The sequence below is a fragment of the Engystomops pustulosus genome, chromosome 3 (assembly GCF_040894005.1).
Source record: "Engystomops pustulosus chromosome 3, aEngPut4.maternal, whole genome shotgun sequence".
In the NCBI taxonomy this organism is placed as follows: domain Eukaryota; kingdom Metazoa; phylum Chordata; class Amphibia; order Anura; family Leptodactylidae; genus Engystomops; species Engystomops pustulosus.
Genome location: NC_092413.1, coordinates 23,158,214 through 23,179,047, shown reverse-complemented (window position 1 = coordinate 23,179,047; position 20,834 = coordinate 23,158,214). Strand labels below are relative to the sequence as shown.

Sequence of the window (20,834 nt, the reverse complement as noted above, 5' to 3'; positions counted from 1 at the left end):
GGCCTCCCCACGTGGCGTGGGCCCGCGGTACCGGGATGGTAGCCGGGATAGGGACGAGGAACCGCCCGGGTGGGATCTGGTACTGCGTCACCGTTTGGTAACATGTCCTGGTGACGAAGGCCCGAGTCAATCCTCGGTGCAGCCGATGTCCAGCGGAGGGTCTTCGGACGGGCTGTGCAGAGACCACCACCATAGTCTCTAGGACCTCGTAAAATTCCGGACGCTCCACAGGAGGGAAAGGCGGAGGACCCCACATGGTGTTGTCCTCACTGTCCAAAGTCCACTCAAGTTCTGGCGCTTCTCTGAGGCAGGGCAGGAAGTCCGCCTCTAGCCAGTGGGAGGAGTCCAAGTCCTTCCCGCCAAGAGCTGTGGCGGGCTCTAATTTTTCCTGCGCCACAGGAGGCGGGGTTCGCGCCCTTCGCGCGTGGGTGGAGCTTGATGCGTCATCTGGGTTTCCCGCCAGTGAAGGTTTTGGCGGGCTTGAATTATTTGCTGCGCCACAGTTTCTGAGGTAAAAATCTTTAGGCGCGGCAGCGCCGGATGTAGCAGAGCTGGTACAGTTCTTGCCAGGATTAACCTCTGGAGTGCGGGAGCGGCGCTCGACCGCACGTGGCAGCAGTATAACACAGTTCATTCCAGAAACACACAAGTCCTTGGGCCTAAACCCGGATGGCAGCAGGGTTAGGCAGCACAGTCTTTTTCTTAATAAAGTACAGTCTTTAGTGCCAGGATAAGGCACAGAAGTAAATATCCTGTTCGTGACGCCACTTGCAACATCCCCCACCGGGGCCTAGCCCTTGAGGTGAGGCCTGGAGTCAGCCGGGGCCCGCTGTACCGGAGTGGCTGGCGGTTGCGGCCTAAGCACGCTTGTGTCACGGTGCTTGGTACGGGGGAACCGGAGGGCTGTCCTACAGCCTGGCAGGTCTCCAGCAGGGTGGTGTTGGCAAGAAAAGATGAGGGAGCGGCTGCTATAGCGGATCTCCCTGGGGCAACCCCTTAATGTCCCGAGTGTGAGTCTCTGGGTGATGGACAGGGTGCCCGGTGATGAAGGCAGCCGTATTAGCAGGGACCAGACGGAGACAGAAGTTGAAGAAAACAACTTACAGTTCTTTATTTGAACCGCAGGAACCGCAGCAAACGTGCCTTTAACAAGATGGTGGAGTACTGGAGAGGTATTTGGAGGGAGCCACAGGATGTAGGTCACCAGCCTGGATGTAGAGGGCAGGCTGGGAGGCAGCTGTGTCCTTAGAGGAGGCTTCAGCTCGGTCTTGGATCTCTTCAGGTATCACCCTTGAAGGTAGGATGATACCCCTTTCCTCACTACACTAACTCTAGTCTTATCTTCCACTGCAGGCAGGGGCTAGGCTCTTCCTGCTCTGGTCTGGTGTGCTAGAGACTCTGAGCTGCTGCTCAGCTAGCTACTCTCTGCTTGCGTCCTGCAGACCCAGAGGGCCTGACTAGGACCGGTCTCTTCTCTCTCCTGAGAGAGACTTCTCTCTTTCTCCTCTAGAACATTCCTGACCAGAGGTTTTATTACCTCTCTTTGGTCAGGTGGTGGCTGCTCCTCCAATCACATCTCAGCTTACAGAGCACAGGATGTAACACAGACATTGGTTGACATTATTACATCACAAATTAACTTCTGCCTTGCCAGGCAGGATTAACCACTGCAATTTCCCCTGTGTGATGTGGTGACATGTTATGGGGCCTATTCGCAAGCACCCACTCGCCATTGCATCGGCGAGGGTGTTGCACAAGCGTACATACAAAACCCCTTAAAAAATATTTAGTGTGGTCTTCTATAAAACAGAGGTAATTATGGCTATAAGGGCCAATGTAAATCAAACTAGGACCTGCAAAACCTATAGCCATGAAAGCTTCAAAATCCTTGCATTGTCCTATCACTTCCAGGCCCTGCCATACGTCCAGTGAACATATTTATGCCACTTTGGGGGAACTCAGGAGAAACAACACTATAAAAACTTAGCCCCTTTGCTTCACTTTCATACTCTGCATCTGAGGAATCTGTCCTATAAATTATGAATTTGTGAAAAATGTCACAAAAAAATTTTTCACGCTACATTTCAACAAAAAACTGTAAAAAAAACCCCCAAAGCGTCAAAAGGCTGATCATAACCATAAATAAATTCTTTCAGGGGTGTAGTTTCAAAAATGGTGTAATATCTGGGGTTGTTCACCCTTCTGAAAACCTCAGGAACTTTTGAAATGTGTCCTGGCACCTGAAAAACTATTTCGCCTAATCTGCCCTCCAAAAGCTCAATGGCGCTCCTTCTATTCTTTACCCTATTGTGGGCTCATAAAGCGGTTTACATCCACATGGGGATCATTGTCATAGTAAGAAGAAACTGCACACACAAAATCTGAGAGGTTTTTACCTTTAATCCTGCCTGAACATAAGTATTTTAGGGCTAAATAATAACTTTATTGTAAAAATTTGAAAATTCCAAATGGAACCTCTGTCTTCTTTCAATTAATATAAGACACTGAAGGGGTTAACAAACGTATTAAAGAATGTTCTGAACAGTTTTAGGGGTGCAGTTTTAAAAATGGGATGATTTGTGGGAAGTTCCACAAAATATAACTTGTAAAACCCTTTTCAATAGGAGATGGCCGCTAAAATAATTGAATCTTACATTTTCTTGAAAATTTGAAAAATTGCTGTTCTATTAGAAAGTCACCTAATGGCCAACTAAAAAATTATAACGTTTAAAAAACGATGCCAACATAAAGTAGATTTATGGTAAATGTTACTTAGTAACCAATTTGGGTGGTTAGATTTACTGCACAAGGGGAATAACTTTTAGAAATAAAAAAAATTGCAATTTTTTCAAAATTTTTACCTAATTTCCCACTTTTTAATAAATAAATGCAAAACATAACAACCAAAATGTACCACTAATGTGAAGTACAACATGTCACAAAAAAACAATCTCAAAATCACCTGGGTATGATAAACCGTTCTAAATTTATAACTGCAAATAGTGACACATAACAGATTTTAAAAATTGTGCTTGGTCCTGAAGCTATATAATGGCTTAGACATAAAGGGGTTAATGCCGCCAACTGAGTTTACTGCAAAGGGGCCCACTGTTGCCTAGGGGCCTACTGAAACCTGGAGCCGTTCCTGCTTGTGGTGTCTATAATTTTCAAGTCCCCATACATCTATGGAAAGGCACGGGCCACAAACGTGGCAATAAGAGTGATGTCACACATTTGGCTTTTTTAGAGCATTTTCAGATCGTAAAAACCGCATGCGTTAAAAAATGCATCCGTTTTTTAAAAGGCATGCGTTTTTGTCCGGTTTTCCGAATTTGCACAATTAAAAATGGACAAAAACGCATTTTCAAGAAAAGGATGCGTTGTTTTACGATCTGAAAACACACTAACTAAAAACGGCCAAAAAACGCAATGTGTGACATCACCCTCAGGCTGTTGCCACACGCACCGCTTTGTCTGCGTTGGAAAACGCAAACGCAGACAAAGCCGCGCCCACCGGGGTGGGCCGCGGCACGATCGCATCGGCGTTTCTATGGAAACGCCTGCGATCGGGAACGAGCCGCCGGTGTTTTGCATTAAATTAAAACACCGGTGGCTCATTCCCGATCGCAGGCGTTTCCATAGAAACGCTGATGCGATCGGGCCGCGGGCCGCCCTGGTGGATGCGGCTTTGTCTGCATTTGCGTTTTCAAACGCAGACAAAGCGGTGCGTGTGGCAACAGCCTGAGGGTGATGTCACACATGGCGTTTTTTGGCCGTTTTTAGTGTGTTTTCAGATCGTAAAAAACGCATCCTTTTTTTGAAAATGCATGCGTTTTTGTCCATTTTTAATTGTGCAAATTCGGAAAACCGGACAAAAACGCATGCCTTTTAAAAACGGATGCATTTTTTATCAGGAACCAGAAAACGCTTCCTTGCCTGCTGAATCTTAAAGATCTTTGCATACACTTGGTCCTCAGCAAGAAAGATTTCTTCATGTTTGTTCTAAAGAATTAGCATTACATCTTTAGATCATGGCAACTGTGGGATCTGTGCCCCGTGTTCCCAATCGATATTTGGGGGCAACTGTTGCCATTTTATTTGGACTGAGAATAGTGCGCCATCGACAGAGAAAGGTATTCTTCTTTTTTTATTATTATTTGTTATATAGTTATTTGTTTGGTGGCTAATAACTTTGAAAATACCGGTACAATAATGCACGTTTTTTAAATTTTTTTTAATTTTTTGAGCCAAGGTTCATACCAATGTAGTGTACAACAAAATGTTGGTTATTTTAATTTTATTAGATTTTTGATCTGATGATTTGAGCAAGTTTAACAGGTTTCTTTGCAGTTTCTATTCAATGTTTGTTTGTTTTTTCACAATGATGTTAACCAGCAGCTTTTTGCGCATATTGGGGGTCATTTACTAAGCGCTCTGCAGCCACACTTTTGCCGTGGTTTCCTCACTTTTTCCGCTTTGCACCGAATTCCGCTGGGATTTTGGCGCACGCAATCAGATTTTGGCGCAATCGCGTCGGCTTTCACGCGACGGAAATGGGGGGCGTGGCCAACGGAAAACCCGACTGATTCGGAAAAAACGCGGAATTTAAAAAACGAAGTGTGTCGCAAAATCAAGCACTCACATGCACCGAGAAGAACCAGGTGAACTCCAGTGGACCTCGGCGCAGCAGCAACACCTGGTGGACATCGGGTGAACGACCTTAGTGACTCGCCGGAAGACCCAAATCCTCGTCAGAGAACGCGCCGCTGGATCGCGACAGGACCGGGTAAGTAAATCTGCCCCATTCTCTGATCATTTAATCCAATCACGTATATAATCGAGTATAAGCCGACCAGAGTATAAGGGTGATGGCACACGTGCTGTCTTGTCTGCATACGCAAACGCAGACCAAGGCGCACCCACCGGAGCGGGCAGCGGCCCGATCGCATTGGCGTTTTCTATGGTAACGCCTGCGATCGAGCACTTTTATAGCTAGTTTTATATATGTGGTCTATTGACCTTCTGTTTCTTTTTTTTTTTGGAACAAAACAGGCTAATAAGGGTTTCAATTTGTTAACGTGTCCATTTATGTCTCCTCTCAGTCTATTTCTATGGTTATTGTACTAGTAGGGGATTTTAGAAAGGCGCGTTCGCATTGCGCATGCGTAGTTCATCAATACACTAGGAGGCAATTGAGGTGTTTTGATCCGCTCAACGGCCCGTAGTTGAAACCTCCCTAGGAGGCGTGCCCAAGAGAAGCGCTGGAAGATTGAAGAGCGGCAACCCATAGTAGACGTGTGCACTGAGGTTAGAGCTGATACATCCCGGAGCCGGGGCGGTTGAGCGGCTACACACGGCTCTCACTCCTCGGCTGCTAGTAGTAGCTGTGGAGAAACTACAACTCCCAACATGCATCACCCCAGATGCTTCTCACCGCATCCTTGTAACAGACTCTGGGGGCGTTGCAGCTGTGGCGAGGCATGCCGGGAGTTGTAGTTTCTCCATAGTTACTGGGGTACAGAATTCTAGGACTGGGGAGCGGGCTGTAAGCTTGTGTCATGTGACTTGTTTCAGAACCCCCTCCCTCCTCATGACTTTTTAAGCCGCGGCTTGATTTGATAATAGCTGTCACGTGATAACCAGTACACAAGTCACACCCCCCTGCAAGTAAAACAATTTTTAACCCTTTGGGGACCACAAACTTTTTTTTTTTATTTTCTGTTTTTCACTAATTTACAGATTCATAAAGAATGTGCGCCAGAAATCCTGAATCTGGCGCCCCCTGCACACTACACCTGACACTGCGCATAGTACAGACCGCACTGTTTTTGATAACTGTGGGACTGTGACCCACATTTACTAAGAACAGTGCTGTGTGTACTATGTGCAGTTGCCTGTGTAGAGTGCAGGGGGTGCCAGATTCAGGATTCCCCCTGCACTGCCCCGACAGAGTGCACTGCTTTTTTTTTGGTGCACCTTGGGGCGTGTGACACAATCCTGTCGGACTTTGTATGTTAAATCTGGCGAATGGTGCGACTGAGCACCGGAACGTCCCCTGCATTGCACAAATTTGTGTTGCTTGAAGAATAGTGCAGCCGCGGACACTTCTTAAATGAAACCTACCACCACGGATCTACTTATTAAGGTAGATCGGGTGGTAGGTGCCTCTAATGTATGTAAGGATAGCCCTTTTAAGTGCTAATCCTCATGTCCCCTGTATCTTTTTAAAACTTTAATTGTGGTAATATGCAAATTTTCAAAAGAGGCTACTGGGAAGTGGAGTAGCCGGAGCTGAGGCTACACGGCACGGCTACTCCACACCCCAGTAGCCTCTTGCGTTCCGCCTAACCTGACATCTTCAGTGCGCAGCTCCTTGTAGCTACTACGGGCTCTGCGTATGCGCAGAATACAAGCCGCCAGCTGCGCGGCCTCGCCTCTGAAGCCGTAGCTACTGTGCATGCGCAGAACCCAGCTGCGCAGCTACCGCTATCCTCACGTACAAACAAGGCACCTACCACCCAATCTACCTTAATAGGTAGACCCATGGTGGTAGGTTTCCTTTAAATACCTGTGCAAGCAGTTTGCACTAGAAAGAACGTGCAAAGTCCTACAAAGTCCTGGCGCAAGGACCATGGTAAATGTGCTCCTGTATGTTTTCTAATGGGACAAACTGACTTTTTCATTGCTTCTTACTTTATGGAAAAATTGATTTTATACTTTTGTGGTTTGGGTATTTTGGGACACCCGAGGCTTTGTTCACACGTTGCATTTACATCACGTTAACATTGTGTTGACATAACGTTTGCATTGCATTTAGGCAGACGCTGTGTGGACGTGGGCTCACATGCTTGCAATTTCAATTTGTATATTTTTATTGGCAATCTAGTTGGAGGGGGAGAGAAATAACCTTCAATTACTATACAATTTTTTTTATATTTTGCTGAATTTTGTGTGCTGCCACTCCTTTCAGCACAGCGCTCTCATGGACAGGGAATGTGATGCTCAAGCTGCCGCTCCATTCATTAGTGAGGGCAGGACCCCCATGGGTGTCAGACAGCCAGATAGATGATACCAATCAAACATACATATGGACCGGTCACCTTTCTAATCTTGCCTCCTAGATGTCGTTACCTAAGCGGGCGCGAAAAACGGTTGCGGCCCCGAAGCAGGAGCTGTCTTTCCTGAGTGGGATGTGAGTATTTTCATGGTGGTTTTTGTTTTTTATCAATTCCTTTTATGAACGATTTTGTGACGGTGTGTGATTTTCATCACATCAGGTCAGAGTCAGAAGAAGGGTCTAATGAAGAGGAGGACTGGAAACCAGAGAAAAAACCCGCTAAAAGAGTCACGAAGACTGTCGTAAAGAAAACTGCTGCAAAACCAAAGGCTCCAACCGCTGCCAAACCTAGAAAGGTGGGTGCTGTAGGAGGTGGGTCACTAGAAGTGTACCCCCAACATATGATGTTATATAGTATGGTTAGAAGAACAAAGCTCAAGCCTAGAGTTGATCAGTAGGGGTGCTAGGTGCGCACCCTTAGGATCACCTACAAGCCGCATGTATAGGTCATTAACAGTATAGGAGCTTGGAAAACCCCTTTAAAGGGTCAGAACCTAAATAATTGGGGCTGGCAGAAGCTTGGTTCTTTCTGAATCTTCGTCACGCCTAAGAAGTGACTCCTCAGTCAAACACCGGATGAAGTCGCCCCATTTGATACCTTTTTACAAATATATCTGTTTTCAGGCTCCTGCAAAAACCAAGCCTTCCAGCGCTGCTAAAAAATCTGAAAGTACTCAGGATAATGAAGTTACCAAGTCAGAGCCCTCAAGCGAAAAAGAGGTATTGTCATAGTAATTGATGATGAAGGGGATGTATCAAATTGTCAAGTTATCCCCTACACACTGCTTAGACCCCCATTGATCACTGGACTCCTGGGACTTTTACTACTAATGCTGCTGACAGGTTCCCTTTAACTGGGGCATGTAAGAATATGAGCAGCAATAGTTATGTCCAAATTTTCAGATTTTCGTATTTCTTGCAGGTTAATAAACCCATCAAAAAGGAAATGACAAAAAGCCCAACGATGCAGAAGACAAATCCCAAGCTGTTCCAGGTAAAGGCCGAGCGGAGAAGTGTCGGCATTGACGATTTCCCCTCCACCAGCCGCCCGGAGATGGGAGTAAACGTTAAAAATGAGTTTGCTCCCAAGATGGAGAAGGAAGAAGAGCCATCAGACGACTTCACATTTGGGGGTCCGCCGGTTAAGAAATTGAAAACCTCTGCCGATCCTGCTGGAAAGGTCGTGAAGTATAAAGCCAAAAGCTCCAACGCCGATGACTGTGACATGAACTGGAACATTGTTGAGGTAAGAACTAGGAGGAAATATGGGTTTTCGGAGAGGTAAATCTGATGTTCCTGCGGTTGTTTTAAAACTACAACTCCGAGCATGCAGCAAGACATGTTGGAGGATATGGATATACATGAAAACCTGGTCCTGCCCCTGAGATGCAGCTCGTATTATCGTTTAGAGCTGCACTCACTATTCTCCATGACATGTTTGTTCAACTTTTTTGGATAGAGTTTGCTCTGATGTTGGGTTGGGAGTATACCAGGGTCTGGTATAGGACTGGTTGTCCCAAATTAGGAAGTTATCCTAAATCTACAGGATGGAGGATTACTTCCTAGTAGGTGGCACAGCGCTAGGCTCCCTTCAGTCAATCCCATGAAACTGAATGTATGCGCCCAGTCCCATTCTCATGATCGATGGGGGGGTCCATCGGACTCTCACAGATTACGAAGTTCTCCACAAGCCCAATAAGGCTTTCCATAGACACCATATATTCTTGTTCAGCTGATGGCCATTGCTCTGAAGCCTTCCCCTACGCCTGCACACCAGGCTGGCAGATTCCTCCATGCTAACAGTTTCCGATCCAAGAAGAAGGCGGCGGCTAGCACGTTCTCATCTTGGGTTTTATTCCTTTTAGGTGTTGTCAGACAGAACAAATATTGAACCCTGGGTGTGCTCCAACCTCATCAAACTTTTCCAGGATGAGAACACCATCCCCTTCATCGCACGATACAGGAAGGAGCTCATTAACAACCTCGACGCAGACGCCTTGAGAGAAGTCCAACAAGCCATGACGGATTTGCGGTGAGTTACAGTATATGGACTGTATGGATTCATTTGTGGTTACCAAAATGTGTTGTAATATGTAAAGGGTTAATCCTATTTTAGGACTATTTCATTGCCTAAAATTACATACATCTATTTTTTTGTGTTACTTTCTTCAGGTCCGTGGCAAAAAAAGCTCACAACTTGGTAGAAAAACTGAAGAAGGAAGGGAAGCTGAACGCCAGCCTACACACCGCCATGCTGAACTGCAGGACGGCGGATGAGCTGGAGCATGTGGTGAGGACCCGGCTGTATACATATATAGGCTGTCACCATGGGGACAGGACATTACTGTAGAAGTAACACTTCTCTCCTGTCTTCTGTCTAGTACACACCTTACAAAACCGGAAGCAAAGGCACCAAAGCCCAAAGAGCCAGACAGCTGGGACTGGAAGATGCCGCCAAAGCCCTGATCGAAACCCCGCAGCAGCTTAACCTTTACAAGTATATAAAGCAGAACACAGAAGGTACGATTAAAGGGAACCTGTCACCAGGGAACTCATTTTCACTAAAGAGAGGTTACAGAAGCCCATTACAGCTGGATGGCAAATATGTCTTTCTGCTTTCTCTAAGTATTTGCTTTACAATATAATGTGTGTTATAACTTACCTTGCACCCTGACAGAATCCTCTGTGTAGTCCCGGGGGTTGGGCTTTGGTTTGGATGCATTTCACCTTTGTGCTCCTGTACAGCTCCTCCCTCCCCCACTAATGTCAGCTTACCAGGCTGTGACCTCTGTTAATGAGTAGGAGGGCAGCAGTTGGAAAAAATAGTCACATACTTATCCCAATCCGGCTCCCAGTTTTGTGCGTGCATCTGGTCTCAAGTTCAGGAACTCATGGGAACCGCTTCAGCCAATGAGTGGCCTCCTCTATACACGGGACATCTTTTCCATTTTCCAAGGGAGGCCACTCAATGGAGGGGGAAGTAGGGCCTGTGTTCTCCTGGAAACTGGATGTACTGGAATAATGCAGGATATAATCTAAACATCTGTAGCCGCAGCTCTGAGCTCTCTGCTTGCTAAAATCCCACACAACTGGAATGGACACATACAAACCATCTGCTCCATTCAGCTATTGAGAATGGGCCCCCCTTCCCGTTATTAGAGGGGCCTGTTTTATAAACAGCGGAGGTCCCAGGAGACGAACCCCTCCTAATCATACTATTATCCCCTAAGCTATGGATGGGGATAACCATTGAACTTGCTACCACCCCTTCAACACTTTGTGCCACAGTGTATTTAACTATTTATCCGCCGTGTTAAGCTCAGCCTTATCTGTAAACAGATGTTAAGTTGGGTCCACATAAAGCTGCAGCATAAGTTGTGGTGTCATAGGGGACACAAGAGTCCATTTTTTTGGAAGAGGGGGACACACACCCACTCAAATATTCTGGGAACCTCCATGCACTTTAACATATAGCAAAATATCTCATAAATGTCCCAGATCAGAATATCCCTTTAAAGGAAATCTACCATTTAATTCTATGAATTATGAAGCAAACATACCTTGAGAATGCTGTAGCTACACTGATGCAGGATCATATCTTGTTTAATCCCTGCGCTAAGTAGTTTTGCTGAAAAAACAATTATAAAATTATGATAGTGATGCTCTGTCGCTTCTCCTCTTACCCTAAGTATGCACTGTTTCAGAGAATGATGTAATCGCTGTGTTGTGCATGACAGGCAGAAGTAATCAATCACTACACCATCCCCCAGCTGCTGTGTATGAGTCATCCAGTTCAGGTTGATCAGTTCTGTCTGGACAGTTCGGGAAGCTCAGTGTGTAATATGTTTATGAACGGCAGGCTGAATGTTATAATTGTTTTTTCAGTAAAACCATTCAGCTCAGGGATTAAACAAGATCTGTTTCTGCATCAGTGTAGCTACATCATTCTCAATGTATGTTTGCTTCAAAATGCATCAAATCAAATGGTAGGTTTCCTTTAAGAAGAGTTTGTATCATTGCATTTTGTGGATAATTCAGATTCTATATTTGGTGACTTGAGCTCAATTCTTCATCCATATAATTCACTGATATGTCATGGGGCCAATTGAAATCTGTCAGACAATATTTGGTAAGACATTCAGATCTTGCGCTGGTTCATTATAAGTATTTTCTTAGTTTCTACTTCTGCCGATGATCAGTATTGTTTTGGATCAATGCAGTGTTATACCACTAGAGGGCAGTATTACACAGCGCAAATCCTCAAGTCTGAACTCTTGTCCGTTTTTCCCCCTTAGATTCTGAAGAATAATTTGACTTGATTCAGGTCGTGATACCCTAAACAGCACAATTCCCACATTCTCTGCCGTTTTCCTCTTCATATTGAATGGAAGGATTAGCCTATGTGCTGTTTTTTTTCTCGTATTTTATAGGGTCATTATTGGACATGATTTTTTTGTTAACTTTTTTTTCTTTTCTTTTTTACATCAAAGGCCTCGCCACACTTCAGGACGTTGAGACGGGAGTGCAGCACATCTTGGCAGACATGATCGCTAAGGATAAGGACACACTGGAACACATCAGAAACCTGTAAGTACTGACATCTACCTAGCTGTCCATACACATTTACACAGATACTAAGATAGATAGTATGTGGAAGCAGTTTTAACCATAGAAAGCTGCAGACAGTCTTGGGTATTGTCCCTGGAGATCCGTGTAGTTGTACCTTTGTGTGTTTTGTTAGTAGCAGCAGGACTGTGAAAAGTGAAGTAATAATCCAGTTGTGCAGCTCCTTTAAGGACTCTGACTCTTTTTCAGCCTGAAGAGCTTTCTGCTGTCTGCACTGTGCTGCTTCACAGCCCCTCCCCACTGCTATGGGTAGGTGCTGTATCAGGATTCTGGTTGGATACCTCCAGCAGCCACTCAGAGCTGGGGGAGGGGCTTTGGAACAGTTCATTGCAAAGAGCAGAAAGTTCTTCAGGTTGAACGACCCGCCCAGAGCACTTGCACACCTGGATTAAAGGTTCAATTTTCACAGTCCTGATGCTTCTTACAAGATACACAAGGGTAAAGTTCTACAGATCTCCAGGGCCTTTACCTGGCGCACTCTGCTGTTTATTATGGCCAATACTGATGACGGATTTGCTTTAAATTCAACTTTTCCGACCCTTTTTTTTTCTAACATTGGTAGGAAGTCGGGAACTTTATACACTTTTGATGCCCAATAAAATCCGGGATTAAGGCCATGAACATTAGATCCTCCATGGGATTTGGTTACACTTTTGACATTCAAACCAATGTTAGACAGGACTATGAAGGGCTGTTGATATATTTAATGACTCCCTACGCTCTGGCAATAATTAAAGGCATAGTTATTAGGGTTTTACCCAGATTCAACCCATCTCGTCCTATCCACAGGACACATAAACATCTGATTATTGGGGCCCCAATCATATACCCATTATAGTAGTTCTGTGCCACCTCTGCCTCCAGTAATGGAGCTTCACTTAAAGGGGTTGTCCCAGCATTACAAATCATCCTCTAACATGCTGATTGGTGAGGATCCAACTGCTGGAACCCGCAGCGTTCACTAGAATGGGACCCTCAGCAATCCAGAGAACTTGGGATTCAATGTAAAAGCTGCCCCCCCCCCCCCAACTGTAATGTACTGTTTATAGCACTGGGTTTTTTGTATGTAGACAGAACATCTCTGCACCCCCCGGAATCCCCTGGGTCCAGGTATGAACCCCCTGTATAGAGCTCTAGTTTCTCTTAATATCCCAGGCAGGACTATACTAAGCTGTCGTGGTCTGTGACTGTACCTCTCCACATTCCTGGGTGTCATCCAGCCATTGTCTTTACCTATTCTTAGCTGCAAACAAAATTTCGTCACCCTCAATTCCACCCTGGCCAAGTCAACAGGAAAGGACAAGGAAGGAAACGCCAAAGACGTCGACAAATTCCATTTATATCACAATTTCACCTGCAACATAAACAGAGTCCAGCATCACCAGGTAAAGCCTGCGGGTTACATTGTATCTAGGATAAATGGGGAACTCCCACCCCCCCAACCCCCGACACGTCTGTGGAACATTCACCAGAATACAATGTTCTTACAGTGTCATCTTCTAGCTGTGTCCTCCTGTTATTCCTCTTAGAAATGTATTAGGGATGAAGTGACAACTAGATGATACCAAATACAGGGGGCACTGTCCTATCACTGCTAATATATGTCATATCTATCTATCTATCTATCTATCTATCTATCTTGTTCTATCTCATGTCTATCTATCTGTCTGTCTGTCTATCCATCCATCTACCTAAGTGAATGGGAGTAGCACGTGAAGTGAGCTTGAATGTCCACCATGCTGTGTAAGGAGATGTTTTCTTCTGGTTTTGTTCATAGTTATCAGTGGGGGTGCTTGGAGACCCTTACTTGTCATCCCTTATAAAGAAAATCTACCATCAAAATCCATCATGATAAACCAGGGACACTTACTCACTGATCCAGGCACCGTGACTGTGGTAATCTTCTTATATTTGCTATCCATGGCATCTTTTCTTCTAAAGTCAATGTTTAAAATTATGCTAATAAACCTGAAGGGCTCTGGGGCGTTACCAGAGCCCCTCAATCTTGTAGCTTTACAGGCTGTTTTACTCTCTCAGCACTTCCCTTCTCTCTCAGCCTGATGTAATCTCATACAGTGTTTCACGGGGGGAGTGCTTCTGCACCGTGTAGCAGCCTGTGAAGCTACAGCACGGAGGGGCCCTTGCAACACACACACACACAGCCCTCCTGGCTCATTAGCATAATTTTTAAAGTTGATTTTAGAAGGAAGGAGGCCATGGATAACAGATATAAGAAGATTACAGCAGTCAGGGTGCCTGGATCTATGCGTAAGTGTCCCTAGTTTATCATGGTCTTGGATATCTGTATGGATAATGCAGCTTCCTGGGACTATGGATGCGGTGACAGGTAATAGCTCCATGCTGTGCAGGACAGGACCACAGAGATCACAGTGATAGGTGATATTCGTGTGATTCTCGCTCTCCTACCTCTGCAGACTATTGATGATCCCTCGTTGCCCTTTTCAGCCCTGTACATGGATCAATACAATAACCTTTACAATGTATTGAAGATCCCAGCGCAGTCTGAGCGCACAGTCCTGGCCTAATGCCGGTCCCCAGGCAATGACTAAGAACACAAAAGTGCACGTATCTGAATTTCTAGTTGAGATCAAGGCAATTTTATGAAGTCATTGATTTTGGATGCAGGTCCATCAATAATTTTCATTTGTTAGCTGATGGAACGTATATATATGGTTGCCAAATTTTACCCCATTAAACTACCACCCACCTCAGGTAGGTAATGAATTCCCTCTTTTATATGAAATCTCCCCCATTTACCTATATAAAAATCATATAAGTGCTTCATAAATTCATTCTCCCTGGAATTGATTATAGCGAGTACAGCACCCCCTAATTATATATACTGCACCCCCTAACTCATTAATTAAGGGTGTGTACATATAACATTAATCTTTAAATGCATTAACAGTGAATATACAGTACATACAGTATGAAGAGCCACGCATGCCCCCCCAGTAGATAAATAGCCAGCGCAGCACATGTCCCCCAGTAGATAGGTAGCCAGCGCAGCACATGCCCCCCAGTAGATAGGTAGCCAGCGCAGCACATGCCCCCCAGTAGATAGGTAGCCAGCGCAGTACATGGTAGCCAGTGCAGCACTTGCCCCCAGTAGATAAGTAGCCAGCACAACAAATGTCCCCAGTAAATATGTAGCCAGCGCAGCACATGCTCCCGGTAGATAGGTAGCCGATGCAGCACACGCACCTGCCCCCCCAGTAGATAGCTAGCCAGAGCACTTACCCCCCAGTAGATAACTACTTACAGCAAAAAAATTAAAATTAAAAAATGAATACTCAACTAACTGTGGTCCCTACAGCCGACTCCTCTTTGCTCCCGCACTCACATATATATCTAATATCTTTTTACCTAATATCTATCTACAAAGCCAAAAAACAAAACAAAAAAGGCCTAGTTGTTTATATTTGTGATGCTGCTTGTATTATAATATCTATCTATCTAAATATATATATATTTAATTTTTTTTTTTGTTCTATTATTGGGGTCGGGTTAATAACCATTGACCACAGTCCATCACACACATAGACATACACACGCACACACATAGACATACACTCATACATACACACATAGACATACACTCATACATACACACATAGACATACACTCATACATACACACACACAGACATACACACGCACACACATAGACATACACACGCACACACATAGACATACACTCATACATACACACATAGACATACACTCATACATACACACACATAGACATACACACGCACACACATAGACATACACACGCACACACATAGACATACACACGCACACACATAGACATACACACGCACACACATAGACATACATACACACGCACACACATAGACATACACACGCACACACATAGACATACACACGCACACACATAGACATACACTCATACATACACACATAGACATACACTCATACATACACACACACAGACATACACACGCACACACACAGACATACACACGCACACACATAGACATACACTCATACATACACACACACACAGACATACACTCATACATACACACACACAGACATACACACGCACACACATAGACATACACTCATACATACACACACACAGACATACACACGCACACACATAGACATACACTCATACATACACACACACAGACATACACTCATACATAGACATGCACAGACATAGACATACACTCATACATACACACACACAGACATACACACGCACACACATAGACATACACTCATACACACGCACACACATAGACATACACACGCACACACATAGACATACACACGCACACACATAGACATACACTCATACATACACACACACACAGACATACACTCATACATACACACACACAGACATACACACGCACACACATAGACATACACTCATACATACACACACACAGACATACACACGCACACACATAGACATACACTCATACATACACACACACACAGACATACACTCATACATACACACACACAGACATACACACGCACACACATAGACATACACTCATACATACACACACACAGACATACACACGCACACACATAGACATACACTCATACATACACACACACAGACATACACACGCACACACATAGACATACACTCATACATACACACACACAGACATACACACGCATACACACATACACACACGCACGCACACATATACACACACGCATGCACACATACACACGCTCACACACACATAGACATACACACACACGTGCCACTATGTCCGGAGCCTATAGATCCAGCGTTACGTATGAGCCTCCTCTCTCCTGGTGACAGATGAGCGCTCAGGGACATTGCGTCTGTCTCTTCCAGACATTGAAAGGGACTGGGGATTCCTTGTGCTTTGTGTGTGACCCCGTCCTAATAGAGGGTTGGCAGCTCTGTCCTCACCTCCCTCTTGGCATAGTCAAGTGTTTCTGGTGTCAGAACCCATCATCTTTCAAGTAGGTGCCAAGTTGCTTGGCTTAAAGCATTAGGTTTTGGTTGCGGCGGCAAACATTTTAGGCCGAGACCTGCACAAAAGAGCTTTCTAATTACACTCCAGAATGTCGGGTTTTTTTCCCTCTCGACCTCGCTATATTACATTTCACCTTCTTTTTTCTCTGGGAACGCTGCCAAGCGAAATACATTTAATGTGCAGGTGTTAATAGTATTGACTCATTAGTTTGCGGTATTAGCTTATAGGACAGAGTTGTTTTTCTCCGACTGCTCACCTCAGACATGACCTCAGTATTACAGATTTTGATTAGATTTAATTTTAAGGAACAACACGATTCGCGTTCTATGACTTACGCCGCAAATAAATCATTATTCTACAAAAAAATCCATTTGAATAGACAATTTTTTTTTTTTGCTTTTTTTTTTTTTTTTCAAGTTGTACAGTTTGTGTTTTTTCTCCCCTAATGGGATGGCGATTACTTTACATTATTTTCATGTTACCGTCTGCAGCTATTAATGGTCCTTTTTTTTTTTTTTTTTATTGGCAAAACTAAAATCTGTTTGAATTAAAATTTTTATTTTTTCTCATTCTTCTGTTTGTGTCTTTTTTTTCCTAATGGGATGGTGATGACTTTTATGCGATCATCCGTCCCCGTCTGCAGACTTTATGTGTCTTGTTTTTTTTGTAATTTTTTTTTTTTTCCGAAAAATTTAAAATTTGTTTTACTGTAATACAAATTTACATTCTTTCCCCCCTATTAGATTTTTCAGTTTTCTATTACAAATCTGTTTAAATGAAAATTTTAGACATTTTTTTTACTACTACTACAATTTGTGTTTGTTTTAATTTTTATCTAATGTGATGGTGATAATTATTTGTCATGTGATTATTAGATTATTAGTTATGATCATGTCCCCATCTGCAGACTTTATGTGTCCTTTATTTTTTGTATTTTTTTTTTTTTGCCAGCAGTATAAAAATCTGTTTTAATCAAAATTTTCTATCTCTTTTTTTCCTCGCAGTACAGTATGTGTTTCTTTATTTTTTCATGTAATGGGATGGCAATTAATTTTATATTATCATCTTGTCCCCATCTGTAGAATTTAAGCCTTTTATTTTTTTCTGGTAATTTTTTTCCGAAAAAATTAAAATCTGTTTTAATAGAAATTTACATATTTTTCCCCCTATTACGGTAGATTTTCTACCGTTTCCTATTTTTTTTTCCAAATGGAATTGCGATAGCTTATTACATTATTTTCATGTCAACGTCTGCAGCATTTATGCAGCTTTTATTCTAATTTTTTTGTTTTAGCAAAATTAAAATGTGCAATTTTTCAACATATTTTTAACATTTCATCATTTTTATTAACAAATAAACAGCAATGACACCCTCTTAACAACCCACCCCAGAGTAGCATGCAAAATGTGCAATATTTTTACATCTTCTATGTTGAAATGAAACTTTTGATAGAGACATTTTTGATTGTCCTGTAATATATATTGCACAGTTATATTACATAAAAGTAGGGATGTTTATTTTTATTTTGATGACACCCAACTGCTAAAGTGACCTTGTGCAATAACTTTTAGCTTAATGTCAGAAAAATATCATGAAGTTTATTACGTCAGCAATTTGTTGCAAATAACAAATACACTAAACAAAAGTTGCAGATTATATACAGTACAGGCAGTCCCCGGGTTATGTACAAGATAGGTTCTTAAGTTGAATTTGTATGTAAGTCAGAATTGGTATATTTTATAATTGTAGATCCAGACAAAATTTATTTTTTTTTGTCCCAGTGACAATTGGATTTTCAAAATATTTTGCTGTAATGTGACCAAGGATTATCAATAAAGCTTCATTAGACGCCTTACAGCTGATCATTGCAGTCTGGGACTAAAGTAACATCCAGAGAGCTTCACCAGAGGTCACAGAGGTCCGTCTGTAACTAGGGGTCGTCTGTAAGTCGGGTGTCCTAAAGTTAGGGATTGTCTGTATAACAAATACAGAAGTAACCCGTTATTTATCCGATGTTCTTTTTAGTTTTTGGTGAAGAAAAAAGTCACTAAATTTTAAAACTTTCTAAATATTGTCATTCGTTATTAAAATAAATCAGAATTTTACAGTAATATGTAAGGAAATAGGTGAATTGAAAAGAAAATAAAGTAAGCAGCGCACCAGGGTGGTGAGGAAAAAAAATTGCAGGTGAACTTTTATTCCACCATCTGAGCAAGGTTTTGGCTCTAATACATGAGCTCTAGAGAGATAGAAGAGAGATTTATATACGAGATAGAAAACTACATATTAGCTAGATATATAGATATAATAAGGATACATAGATATATAGATATGTGTTAGATATATATGAGATAGATAGGAAGGATAGATACGAGAGAGGATAGATGGATAGATAGGAGATAGATGGATAGGAGAGAGGATAGATGGATGGATGAATAGGAGAGAGGAAGATTAGATAGAGAGCGATAGGAGAGAGGATAGATAGATGGATAGATAGATCGATAGATAGATAGATATGTTCAAGAATAGGCAGCACTCCAGATTATGTAAAAATTCTATTGCCCCAATGCCACTCCAATCCGGAGTGTTTCCTATTCTTGAACGTATAATTTGATCCACGTCACGGAACCTACGGCAGTTCACCCAACTTTTCATCTATTTGTGCTGCTCTGATTTTTCTTACATTAGATAGATAGGAGAGAGGATGGATAGATGTATATATCTATCTCATATCTATCTAATATCTAAGATAGATACCTACATATTAGATAGATATATAGATATAATAAAGATACATAGATAGATAGATATATACATATGAGATGGAAAGGAAGGATTGATAGGAGAGAGGATAGATAGATAGATAGGAGATAGATAGGAAGGATTGATAGGAGATAGATAGATAGGAAGGATTGATAAGAGATAGATAGATAGATATATGATAGATAGATATATGATAGATAGATATATGATAGATAGATATATAGATAGATAGGAAGGATTGATAGATAGATAGGAAGGAATGATAGGAGATAGATAGGAAGGATTGATAGGAGATAGATAGATATGAGATAGATAGATAGATAGATAGATATGAGATAGATAGATAGGAAGGATTGATAAGAGATAGATAGATAGATATGAGATAGATAGATAGATAGATATGAGATAGATATATAGGAAGGATTGATAGATATATAGGAAGGATTGATAGATAGATAGGAAGGAATGATAGGAGATAGATAGATAGGAAGGATTGATAGGAGATAGATAGATAGGAAGGAATGATAGGAGATAGATAGATAGGAAGGAATGATAGGAGATAGATAGATATGAGATAGATAGATAGATAGAAAGGATTGATAGATAGATAGATAGATAGATAGATAGGAAGGATTGATAGGAGATAGATAGTAAGTAATAATTTGTGAATAGCAGAACAATTCCTGTGTAAATGTACAGCCATATATTCATTTGTGTTGATGTAATATATTTATTGTATACTATATACACTCCTATATCTATATATCATTTATCTTCATATATTTTTTTTATATATATATGGATAGATAAATACACACACATCTCACTATATATATATATAATACACTCGCATATATTTCTATATAAGCCGTGTATATATATATTCAGTATAATACTTGCCCATATCTCCACATATTTCTAGCATTTCATGAATGTTTGGCTTGGATGTGCCGCTGGGTTGTGCTATAGAATTTCAGATGAGATTTTTCTGGGTAACTTTGGTGTTCGGTGATATGTCAGGCTTAGTATGTCAGCCGCACTGTAAAGTTGAAGAATATAAATTGTTACTATGTCCCGGGGAGGTTTAAAATGTTGCATTTAGCATATGTGACATGTCTGAGCTGCACAGTGATTGAATTATACATGGTGATTGACAGAGCCTGGCCGGCCGTGACACTGCTCAGGGCCTATGTGCACTGCTGCACAGTCACCAGCAGGGGCAGCGCAGGCCCTGCACTGGGGCTTATTCTCCTGTACTCTCCCAGAACTGTCTGTTCTATCTCTCTCTCCATGTGTTATATGCTTGG

At 42.5% G+C, this 20,834-nt stretch overlaps 1 protein-coding gene across 5 annotated transcripts in view; it reads left to right on the top strand.

Moving 5' to 3' along the window:
* The first annotated feature begins 4,016 nt into the window (after nucleotides 1-4,016).
* Nucleotides 4,017-20,834, top strand: part of SRBD1 (S1 RNA binding domain 1) — a 106,157-nt gene continuing 89,339 nt past the window's right edge. The window contains exons 1-10 of one of the 5 annotated variants that reach the window (XM_072140286.1): nucleotides 4,017-4,133; nucleotides 7,122-7,192; nucleotides 7,278-7,413; nucleotides 7,742-7,837; nucleotides 8,040-8,363; nucleotides 8,983-9,149; nucleotides 9,290-9,407; nucleotides 9,499-9,637; nucleotides 11,608-11,704; nucleotides 12,987-13,128. In XM_072140286.1, coding sequence (XP_071996387.1) covers nucleotides 4,032-4,133; nucleotides 7,122-7,192; nucleotides 7,278-7,413; nucleotides 7,742-7,837; nucleotides 8,040-8,363; nucleotides 8,983-9,149; nucleotides 9,290-9,407; nucleotides 9,499-9,637; nucleotides 11,608-11,704; nucleotides 12,987-13,128 — 1,392 coding nt within the window. In that variant the 5' untranslated portion in view covers nucleotides 4,017-4,031. Of the gene's footprint in view, nucleotides 4,134-5,176; nucleotides 5,308-5,346; nucleotides 5,546-5,648; nucleotides 5,668-7,121; nucleotides 7,193-7,277; nucleotides 7,414-7,741; nucleotides 7,838-8,039; nucleotides 8,364-8,982; nucleotides 9,150-9,289; nucleotides 9,408-9,498; nucleotides 9,638-11,607; nucleotides 11,705-12,986; nucleotides 13,129-20,834 lie in introns of those variants that run through there. The other 4 variants (XM_072140287.1, XM_072140290.1, XM_072140289.1 and 1 more) reach the window with 4 other exon arrangements.